Source organism: Carlito syrichta, unplaced genomic scaffold (genome assembly GCF_000164805.1).
Source record: "Carlito syrichta isolate Samal-C Ts95f unplaced genomic scaffold, Tarsius_syrichta-2.0.1 Scaffold303352, whole genome shotgun sequence".
Lineage (NCBI taxonomy): Eukaryota > Metazoa > Chordata > Mammalia > Primates > Tarsiidae > Carlito > Carlito syrichta.
This window is the reverse complement of record NW_007247448.1, coordinates 22,787-34,837: the sequence shown is the minus strand read 5'-3', so window position 1 is coordinate 34,837 and position 12,051 is coordinate 22,787. Positions and strand designations below refer to the sequence as shown.

Below are 12,051 nucleotides of genomic sequence, written 5' to 3'. Positions count from 1 at the left end.
TAGATAATGAAAAATGTACAATGTTGTTTCTAACATGGAAGTCATTTTCATGATTATATTTTTCACTATTGGTAGTAATTATTAGGATTTTAGCAGACAATAATTAACCATGCCCCTTTCCTTGATCCATGCTTAGAAACAAGTGAGAAATAAGATGCAGCAGGTGAGCCGGGCTCGGTGGCTCAGCCTGTAATCCCACGCCTTTGGGAGGCTGAGGTGAGTGGATTGCCTGAGCCCGCGGGTTCGAGACCTGCCTGGGCAGCGAGACCTCATCTCTACAATAAATCAAAAAATCAGCCGGGCATGGTAGTGCATGCCTGTAATTCCGGCTACTTGGAAGGCTGAGGCGGAAGGATCACCGGAGCCCAGCAGGTCGAGGCTGCGGTGGCCGGGAGCGGCCACTGCACTCCAGTCTGGGCGACAGAGTGAGACTCCAACAAAAAAAAAAAAAAAAAAAGATGCAGCAGGTGGACAAACAAATCAAAGTATCAGCTTTGTTACTGTTGAAATTGGTTGGGAAGCAGGGTTTCAGTATGCAGCCACAGGGATTTTCTTGGATCATTATGATTAGGTTCAGTGTTAGAAAATCTACAATAGCAGTGGGTTAAACAAGGGAAAGACTATACTATCTCACCTAAGAGTCTAGAGGTGACTGGCAGAATGTTCTATGGTACCAGTTATCTAGACTCCTTTCTAGCTTATTGATTTGCTATGCATGGGTTCCTTTCCCAGAGTCATCCTGGGGTCTAGGATGGCTGCTCCAGTCCCAGTCCCCATGTATATATTCCAGCCAACAGAAAGAAAGAAGAGCAGGATGTCTCCATGAAAGGGAACACCATTTTTGCTTATATCCCATTAGCTAGAACATAGTCACTCAGCAACATCTAACTAGTCAAAACTGAGATTACTATCACAGAAGGGGAGAAAGAGCACTGATGGACAACCTGCAGTGTTCACCACATTCCTGAATTAAACTTATGCAACTAGTCAGAGGGAAAGATACAGAATTACTATAGGGAGGGACAGGGTGCTTACCAAGAAGCAGACTTACCTCGAGCATAAACTGCTTGCAAGAGAGGAAGGCAGAAGTGGCTGAGCCACTTAAGCTTAGTTCCCCCTCATTCCCACCCACTGAGAGAGGCCAGGAAACGGCCTAATTGATGTTTGGATTTTTCATGGGGCAGTACAGTGAACTGTCAAAAGGCAAGAAAGCAGTACATAATTTGGTACCACAGTAACAAGGTTTTTTTAGTTTCCCATTATCTAGTCTTTCTTTGTCTTCACTGCCCGTTAGATTAAGAAATCTTCCTGAATAGTCATAAGAGAGTTCTTCTTCTGGCAAAATGTCTTTGGCGGCAAAAAGTGCCAACTTAGGTACCATTGAGTCAATTCGGACAGGAATCATCAACAGGTTTGGCTCACAAGAATGATTAAGGAATCTTCCAACATTTCCTACATAGGTAGGGTCAACAAAAGTTTCCATTATCTGCCCACTATAAACATGTTCCTTAATGGCTATAATGTAATTGGAGTCGTATATTGTTTGTAAGTGAATTCTTCTCTGAACTTCAGAGAATCCTAAAATCTCACCAGCATATTCACAGACAAACTTTCCTTTTGGTATAAGTTCCAAGGTACGAAGTCCCCAGCCTTTTTTATCCGTCTTGAATACCTGGAGGTGAAACTGCAGACCTTTCTGGACCACTCTGTTTCTGCAGAGGTCACTGCACTGGCACAGGACATTGCATTCAAAAACAGGCTCAGCATACTTGGCTTCGGATCCTAAATCTCTAAGGCATGAATTATCATCATAGTTCTCCCCATGGCGGAGACAGGAACAAGTGTCAGGGAGGCAGGGAGTTTTGACACAAATGCATCCGGGAAATGTTATTTGAGTGGGATCAATGTCTGCTCCAGGTCCAACTATATGATCAGGAGTGTACTGTAAAAAATACAAATACCGTAAGTCAGCACAGTATGTCATATACTTCATATACATGTCAAATAGCTTTTGTCTGGTATACTTTTTAATTCTAAGATATATAAAAACAGGACATCTGGATGTGATGGCTTATGCCTGTAATCCCAGCACTTTGGGAAGCTGAGGCAGGAGGACTGCTTGAGCCCAGGAGTTTTGAGACCAGCCTAGGTTACATAGCGAGACCTAATCTCTACAAAAAAATTAAAAAATGGCCGGGCTTGGTGGCTTAGCCTGTAATCCCAGCGTTTTGGGAGGCTAAGAGGAGTAGATTGCCTGAGCCCATGGGTTCAAGACCTGCCTGGGCAACTTGGTGAGACGTCTCTACAATAAATAAAAAATTAGCCGGATGTGGTAGTTCCAGCTACTTGGAAGGCTGAACGGAAGGACTGCTGAAGCCCAGCAGGTCGAAGCTGCAGTGGCTGGGAGCATGCCCCTGCACTCCAGTCTGGGCAATGGAGTGAGACTCCAAAAAAAAAAAGCTGGGTGCGGTGACACACACCTGAAGTCTCAGTTACTTGGGAGGCTGAGGTGAAAGGATGGCCTGAGCCCAGGAGGTAGAGGCTGTGGCGAGCCATAATCAGTGTCATAGCACTCCAGCCTACGTGATAGAGACCCTGACTCAAACAAAACAAAACAAAAAAACTGACAAAATACAATGTATTCAGCTATTGTCTGAAAAGACCTCTCCAACTTAAAAAAAAAGATTAATTTTCAGATTTAAAATTTTGTGGTTTTATTTTAAGTATGTATAAAGATAATTTAGGCATTATATAGTACCTAATATATATATAATAATATATATGTTATATATACTATATAAATCAGGTATTAGGTATCATTTAGGTGTTTATACGGACATAGGAAAAATATTTTTTCTCTCAGAAAGTGAAAGCTTTGTAACTTACTGTTTTCCTCTTAGCTTTGGATGTCGGAAAAATCAGTGCTGAATTTAGTGTCGGAGAGTAGTTAAATGCTTTAACCTTACCTTCTGATCTTTTACCTTTATCTGATAATACACATGCATATATGTATTTTTATTATGAGATATTTCAGATTATATTCAGGAATAAGAAAGTTATAAATGACCAAATAGACCAACTGCAAACAGAATTCCAAAAAAATGCTATTTGTTAAATAGATATTAGTAGATATTTAAGTTTATTGTAGATGTATTATATACATGTAAAGAAATCCTGTTCTTATTAAGAGATAATATGGGCTGGGCTCGGTGGCTCTGCCTGTAATCCCAGCATTTTGGGAGGCAGAGACTAGTGGATTGCCTGAGCCCACGGGTTCGAGACCCACCCGGGCAACTTGGTGAGACCTCATCTCTACAATAAATAAAAAATTAGCCGGTGTGGTAGCATGTACCTGTAGCTCCAGCTACTTGGAAGGCTGAGGCGGAAGGATCCCAGAGCCCAGCAGGTTGGGGCTGCAGTGGCTGGAAGCGTGCTACTGCACTCCAGTCTGGGCGACAGAGTGAGACACCAACTCAAGAAAAAAAAAAAAGAAAAAAAAAAAGATAATGTGAAAAGATTTCTCAGTCATTTAAATGTACTTGTATGTTCAAAACATTACATTTATAGAATGCTATATAAGAAGACAATCCTAAATCTAAAATCTCTATGTGGTTAATCTCTATGTGAAGCCTGATCTCTGGTTGTATCCTCACCAGCATCATGAAGTGTATTTTTAAACCCTGGAGATTACAGTTCTTCCATGAATCAGGAGATTTATGTACAGAATGAGTCTTGCTTATGTGGAACCTAATCCATTTATTTATACCTGCCTTGTTCCAAAAGGACTTGATGAGACAGACAGGTAAAATAAATGAACAACAGGTAAGAAGCACGAGGTGAAAGGGGAATAAGAGCAAACCAGTTCAGTGAGCTTAGGCTCACTGAACTTAGTGTGTCATAGAGGTAAATGGGACATTCAGCTCCATCGGAGAGCAGCCACTTCAGAGAAGGATGGATACATGATTAGCGTGCAGCCTGCACTGTCTGTAAGAACAATCTCATCGTCCCGAAGCAGCAGTGAATTTTTTTCAGTATAGAAACCAGAGAAGAATTTCCCCATTGTGTCCTTCTAAACTGTTCTTTTTCAGGAAGAAGTTTCATGGGCTGTTTTTTATTCTGGCCTTTAATAAAGGCTGCTGGGGTGCTACCCCAGCACTGTTGTGTAAAAGCAGTTCTGCAAAGCACCAGTTGCACAGCCTTTCAATGGGGACAGATTTTAGAGTACCTAGAGCAATGTTCATACTGCATGTCTTTCGGTCAATCACCCACTAATATTATGTCTTCAGGCCAGGCTTAAAACGGTATCGAACAGCATGTAGTCAAACTCCCTGCGGAGGCCTGGGGTGGAGCTATGCAGTTAAGTGCAAAACCTTATAGTTTAAAAAGTGCTGAGCTGGGGCTGTGAAGGACTGACATCCTGATGAGTGGGAGTATCTGTGGGGGAAGGCCAAACCTTTTACTTAAAAAGTCATTTGGGGATGGAGAGAGGAAATAGCTTCTCTTTGTGTTGTTTCTTACAGCTTTAGCTTATTAGGGAAGTACTAAAGGTATAAAAGGATGGCTTAGAAAAATGCCCTAAGAGTCAAATCAATGACTTCTGTCTTATACAGAAGCTACTTTCAGTTTTTAAAGATTCAATGTTGAAATGTAAATGGTTACTGAGACATTTTAAGTAGTACTCGTAAAATGAAGATTTTACTATTTCTTTGTTAAACTTTTCATGAAGAATTCTTTCAAACTGATTTGTTCTTAAAGGTGCACATATTTTAACATACTATATAAAGCACTAAACTCTAAAGTGATTTATTTTTTATTTTTTTGAGTTGGAGTCTCACTCTGTCGCCCAGACTGGAGTGCAGTGGCCGCTCCCGGCCACCGCAGCCTCGACCTGCTGGGCTCCAGCGATCCTTCCTCCTCAGCCTTCCGAGTAGCCGGAATTACAGGCATGCACTACCACACCTGGCTGATTTTTTGATTTATTGTGGAGATGAGGTCTCGCCGCCCAGGCGGGTCTCGAACCCGCGGGCTCAGGCAATCCACTCACCTCAGCCTCCCAAAGGCGCGGGATTATAGGCTGAGCCTCCGAGCCCGGCTGATTTTTTCTTTTTGGACACAGATCACATTCCTTTTAAAATCCAGTCTGACTGCAGTTTTCTAACCAGGAGAGCAGTTGAAAAATAGTTTCATTTCCTTATTTTTACTTATAAATTTTAAAAGATTTTAGAGAATGTTGTGATATATTTTTAAAAATTCTGCAACTAAATTGTTGCACAATCTAAAATCCTTTAGGGACTTAGATTACAAATGACAGCTATTTCCAAGTATGCTACAGATATCTTCCAAAGGATAACAAAGACTTCTGAGCATATTTCTTCTTTAAAGATAATTTTTTTCCTTGATTGACACTAATAATCATTGCAAATCATTTTCATGTCTCCCATTTTGTCCTCCATAAAAGGTTAGTAAAACATCATTACAGAAAGATATTTTACCTGACTTAAAAGAATGACTATATTCAAGAATAATCTTTTGAAAACATTGATCTAACATGATTATGTAATTACCCATCTTTTCAGGGGTATTTGACTACATATTGAAAAGCTATTTATTCTTTTCAGAAATAATCTGAGGTCACTGACTTGACATTCAATTCAAATATTTATATGCCAGGCAAGCTGTTAAGATTTGAATATAGTAACATGTCACATACTAATGTTGCAATATTGGACCGTATACAGGGTGGAGGTCCCATAAGACTATAATATTGCCAGGCGTGGTGGCTCAAGACTGTAATCCCAGCACTTTGGGAGGTTGAGGTGAGAGGACTGCCTGAGCCCATGGATTCGAGAGTGACCTGGGCAACTTGCGAGACCTCATCTCTATGATAAATCAAAAAATTAGTCAGGTGTGGTAGCATGCGCCTATAGTCCTGACTGTTTGGAAGGGTGCACGCGCCTATAGCCCTGACTGTTTAGAAGGCTGAGGTGAAGGATTGCCTGAGCCCAGCAGGTCAACGCTGGGGTGGCCGTGAGCAGGTGATTAAAAAAAAAGGATTATAATGTATTTTTACTATACCTTTTCTATTTTTAGATATGCAAATACTTACCATCATGTTACAAATGCCTATAGTATTCAATATTGCAACATGCTGTACAGGTGTGTAGCGTAGATATGTAGTAGGCTATACCATCTAGGTTTGTGCAAGTACACTCTGTGATGTGTGCACAATGAGAAAATTGCCTCCCGACGCACTTCTCAGAACACATCCCCATAGTTAGGTAATGTATGACTATATCTGAAAGCTAATGGAAAGTGGGTTACAAATGGGGAGTCAGCTGACCTGAGCTTAAATTTAAATATTCCCAATTTGTAACCCTCCCTCCAAAGACTGTACCCTGATTCTTGGTACAAAGTCCTGTACCAAGCTGATCTAAGAAAGATTTTTTACCCTGACAGTTGTTTGTGCCCACTCTAAACCAAGGAGATCAAAGCTTAGGGGATGCATCTATAATGAACATATGTTTTTACTTTCCAGAATCCATTCCTTTTTTTCTGATAACATCACCCCAACTCTTCCCAGGGGAACGCTCCCCACTCTGTCTTAGTGGTTTGGATGGGGGCCTCAGTTGGCCAGAGACCTAGAACCTGGCTAAACAAAACATCACTCATGCTCTCTGAAGGTGTCTGGTTGGTCGAGCGTGGTGGTTCATACCTATAATCCCAGCACTTTGAGAGTCCTAGGTGGGGGGATTGCTTGAGCCCAGGAGTTCAAGACCAGCCTGGGTAACATAATGAGACCTCATATCTTAAAAAAAATTAGCTGGGTATTGTGGCACGTGCCTGTAGTCTCTGTTATTATGGAGGCTTTGGCAGAAGGATTACCTGAGCTGAGTAGGTTGAGACTGTAGTGAGCCATGAATGTGCCACTGAACTCCAGCCAGGGTGACAAAGTGAGATCCTGAGTCAAAAAGAAAAAGTATTTGGTTCATGGATGGACACATGACCTAAGCCAGACCAATGAAATATAATTCTTGACTTCTGCTGCGGCAGTTAGGGAAGAGACATTCTCCTTCCATGAGAGTTGCCAAACTCTATGTTCACCTGGCATTCCCAAGTTCCAACACATGGATAAAGCCCACTGAGTGTTTAGTCAACCACAGTAAAGGGGAGTAGGGGTGCAAAGGGGGAAGGCAGTGGGAAGAAATATCTAATGGTACTTCCAGAGTTCTTGGGTTCAGCTATCATACTGATAGTTACCACTTGAAATGTAAACATGAAATGCCCCAAAGCAGACACATAACACAGCCAGGCTCTTATTAGCATTGTGACCGTGGGCAAGGGACTTGCTAAGCCTTAGGTAAGACCATAAAACAGGGATAATAGCCACAGTTAGGTTGGTTATCAAAAAATCCAAATGAAATAACAGTGGACTCAATGCCAGGTACTTTATATTTTTAAAATAACAGCTTTTTTTTGAGTTTTCTATACATTGCTTTTAGAAGTTATATTTTAAAATATATATTTCTGGCAAATTACTTAACATCTCTAGATATTTCTTTACCTCATAGGTTGCTGGTGGAAATAAAAAATAAGAACTCATTTAATAAGCTTTCTCTAGTGACTTCCACAAAAGTGTTCATTCAATAGGAATTCTGCAGGTAATATATAATAGGGTGGTAAGGAAAAGGGGCTGTTAAACTTCTTAGGTTCAAACATATCAAACCCAAATTGTGTCTAGGAAACCACATGATTATGTTCCTGTCTTCCATGACTTATCCATTTTGAGTGGGGAAAAGCTAAGAGCTGACCTAGCCCAGAATTTCTTCATTCATTAACAAATATTAGGCGGATGAGGTGGCTCACACCTGTAACCCCAGTACTTTGGGAGGCTTAGGTGGGAGAATTGCTTGAGTTCAGGATTTGAGACCAGCCTAGGCAACACAGTGAGTCCCTGTCTCAACAAAAAATTAAAAAAAAAAAACAAAAAACAAATAGGCCAGGCGTGGTGACTCAAGCCTGTAATCCCAGCACTTTGGGAGGCTGAGGTGAGGGAACTGCGTGAGCCCACAGGTTCGAGAACAGTCTGAGCAACTTGACAAGGCCTCATCTCTACAATAAACCAAAAAATTAACTGGGCATGGTAGCGCACCTGTAGTTCTAGCTACTTGGAAGGCTGAGGTGAAAGGATTGCCTGAGCCTAGTAGGTTGATGCTGGGGCGGCCATGAGCATGTCACTGTACTCCAGCCTGGGCAACAGAGTGAGTCTCCAACTAAAAAAAAACCAAAAAAATTAGCCAGGTGTGGTAGTACACACCTGTAGTCCCTGCTACTCAGGAGGCTGAGGTGGGAGGATGGTTTGAGCCTAGGAGTTTGAGGCTTAGTAAGCCGAGACTGTGCTACTGCACTCCAGCCTTGGAAAGAGAGTGAGATACCTGACCAAAAACAAAAACAAAAACAAAATAAATATTACCTTATTGCCTGTTTTATGCATGTGTTGGAATTTAGAAAAAAACCAGTAAAAGAAACATGAAGAAAGACTTGGAGAATGGGATTTTTATCATTTCTTGCACTGTCATAATATAAATGTTAAATGCGTAGGTCTTGTCTTTCTAACAAATATATGTCTCAAGGAAACACATGGTCATGAGGTTTGGGGAGAGGTGTGGTGATGGGTGTGGCGTTTCTATCCCTAAGACTAGGCACACAGCAGGCACACAGGAAGTATTTTTTTGCATGCAGTTCTTGATAACCTTTAACTGGAAGTTTGACTTTTCTGAGTTACATTCTGTATTCAAGCCTCAGAACTGAAGCATGGTACTGTATGATATTCTAGGCTTAAAACCTGGAACTCAGTTCGGAATTTTAAGAAAGTGTTGTGAAAACCTTCATTCCTTTTTTGGTTGTGTTGAAACCCCAGTGACAAGAATCTTTGTACTTGGCCTCTAGTCTCATAAATTTGTTTTTGCTCCAAGCAGCTATTAGAAGACTGTGAGTCAGATAATTCTCATCAAAGCCCAATGAGATCCTAAAAATAATGTTTGTAGTGGTTTCAGAGAGCTGAAAAATGGTCAGATTAAACTTTTAGCTCAAGAAAATCAATTAGCTTATTTTCTACTTGGCATTCAATACTGATAACATGACATGCTTGCTTCCAATTTGAACATCTGAATGTTCTTTTTGCATGTTCATTCAGTAGCCAAAAGCAAACCAGACACAGTTATTTTTATCTTAAGTTTTTCATGCCTTAATTCTTATGTGTGCATATGCCTGTGAAGGCAGGGTTTGGAACAAACAAGCTGTTTTGACCTTTTTATAACACTGGTTTTTCATTCCGTGAATATATAGAAGAAAATTAGTTGACGGCTCTTTTAGGCTTGTCATTTAAAGGTTCCAAGCATGTTTTATCTTCTTGGTAAGAGACTATAAGCTCCTTTAGAAAGGGATCCTGTCTTCTTTCTGTAACTCTAATTCTATCCAGAACCATGCATATACACAGTTAGTTAGAATATTATGGGTTTGAGTTTTAACTTGATTTTTATTTATGCCCATCAACTGTAGGTCTAAGGATTAATCAATCACAAGGCTTCCTCTTGTCACCCCTTTGCCCCCTTTAAAAAATAGACACATTATTTTAATGTAAATTTTGTAAAATATAATCAACACACCAAACCCCATGATTTTATGGACATTAATGATTTAAGATGATTCTAAAGGAGATACTTATTTAATTTATTTTTAAATAAGTTCATACTTAAAGTGAGTTAATTTAAAGAAATATATTAGGCAAATAGTTTTACAGATTGTTCTTGGACATGGCAAAGAAAAATATGACTCAAGATTGGAAATAAGTTTATAGAATTCACACACAAAATAACTGTGTTGCTTAACAGTACAAATACTCAGTTAAAGCGAATCACAAGATGACTCAGTTAAGGGCAGAGATTATGTTTTTCTGTTCACTGGATTCTCTGCGGCCCAAACCATCACCTTGCATGCATTTAGTTCTCAATAAATATTTGTTAGTTTAATTAAGAATAGATTAGGACAGTGGTATTTTTTTTTTGTTCCTGTTAGATACCACTAGGTTTAAAAAAAATGTAAGTGTTTTCTATATACTCTTGTAAGCTCGAGAGTAGGAACTGTGTCTTCGCTATTTTATCTTCTAGGTTGGTTCTAACGTGGTAGCTGGCACATTCAGTTATTTGTTGAATAAATAAAAGATTTACCAGTGTTTTTGACCAGAACTTCAGCAATGGTAGCTCCTGAATAAGCTTTCAGGGACCACTTTTTAATACTGGGCCAGCCAACCATATTATTAGTCATAAATTGCCAAAGGTAGTTTGAGGAATAATAATCACTTCTGACATTAATATCCAACTCTATTCTTTGAAAGCTGCTATTGCCTTATTTGATCCTCACAACAACCTCCAAGAAGAAGAAAGGGCAGGTAAGATCAATATTGATAATGGGTGTGAAAAGGGCTATACATTTAAAAATTATTATTTTGACTTTGCAGATGAAGAATCTCAGGCTGTTAAGTAGATAAAATGGCTAAACCCTGAGCCAGCTTTCCAACCTCCAACTCCAGAGCTCTTTCCACTTCAACGTCCTGGGTTTTAAAAATATTTTGTCATACCCTTTTCTTTAGGCAGTTTTCAGGCCAAGATAAGAGGAGTGAGAGAGGACAGCAAGGGCTTTGAGACAGTAATAGTAGTGAACATTTATTGAGTTCTTCCAGTGAGCCAGGAATTGTATTTCACTTGCAATTCTCAAAGCAATCTGGAAGAGAGGTACTATTATTTAACTTGTACTCCCGAGGACACTAAGGCTTAGCCAAAACGAATTTATATTTGTCTAAGAGCTCACAGCAGGAGAGAAACTTCAGCTAAGTCTGACTTTAGGTGCTAAGTTTTTAACCAAGACACGGGGCTGAGCTCCGTTAACAGGCCCCATGGCTTACCTTCCATATTAGAGAGACACAGAAACCAGAGAGGTAGATGATACGCCCTGGATCCCACACTGAGTTTTGAGGATAGAACCTGGATTAAAAAGTCAAGGTTCTCACGAAGCCCTGGTTCTGCACTTCAGGGAGCTGCCAGTCTACGTACAGAAGAGGGTAGTATCCTTACTACAGGTCATGCGGAAGGCTAACTAAAGACCGAGTAACGAGCCCTAACATCCATTCCCGCGCCAAAAGCTGTGCCATAGGAAAGAAAAAAGTCGGAAGGCCAAGAAACCGCACGTAGCACGAGGGCGGGCCTGAGAAGTACGACCACGTGGGGGAGCCGCGCGCCCGCCCGTCGCGCCGCCTGGCCTCACCCCCTACCTGGAAGGGCCCCGGCCCAGCCCCTGGGGGCCACACGCTCACGGGCAGGTTTTCCAAGCCGCGCGCGACATCCAGTTGCTTGGTCGGGGCCTCAGACTCCTCCTCAGACGCTGCCATTGCGAAAGAACACCTCTCCTCCACCGTTTCCGCGAGCATTTATCCGCTTCCACGCTGCGCCTGCCACCGGGAAATGGCTTGTGACTCGCAGAGGATGTTGGGACTTGTGGCCCCGCGCACCCGCTGCCTCATGGGAGTTGTAGTTTTCCCCTCCTCCTCCCAAGTGGTCTGTGAGGGAGCGTCTGGGCCTCAGCTTTACTGGACTTTCGGGATCTGGCTCCCTCTTTGAACTGAGCCAGATGCACAACAGATAATTACGAAACCGTGTAAGGTATGAACGTAACTTCAGGCAGACGACATGAAGTGCTTTGGTTTTTCCTGGGCGCCTCAGGGAGGGGGCTTTGGAGGCGAGGCCGTTTGTGCAGGTTTTTGAGAGCTTAGTAGACTTTTGCGGAGTGGCTGGAGCGGCGCGTTCAAAGCCGAGGGGGCAATGCACATTACAGCTTCTAAAGCTCTGCAACCGGAGTGGAAGTGGGTTGACATGTGATGGGGTTTGTACTCCGGCGATGGCCTTGCAGGGCGCTATAGAGCATTTGTGTTGGGCCCGCCCACTGTCTGATGGAGCCACTTGTACCCTGTTGGGTGCCCATCACTCTGCCCTTTATTTT

The 12,051-nt window shown here is 41.6% G+C and overlaps 1 protein-coding gene across 1 annotated transcript; it reads right to left on the bottom strand.

The window, feature by feature from the left end:
* Positions 1 to 509: 509 nt before the first annotated feature.
* On the bottom strand, positions 510 to 11,551 carry LOC103260808 (histone-lysine N-methyltransferase SETMAR). The gene is made up of 2 exons (XM_008058458.2): positions 11,327 to 11,551; positions 510 to 1,942 (listed from the first exon to the last, which is right to left on the bottom strand). The coding sequence occupies exons 1-2, from the start codon at positions 11,480 to 11,482 to the stop codon at positions 1,154 to 1,156; spliced, it is 945 nt and encodes a 314-aa protein (XP_008056649.1). The 5' UTR covers positions 11,483 to 11,551; the 3' UTR covers positions 510 to 1,153.
* Positions 11,552 to 12,051: the final 500 nt, after the last annotated feature.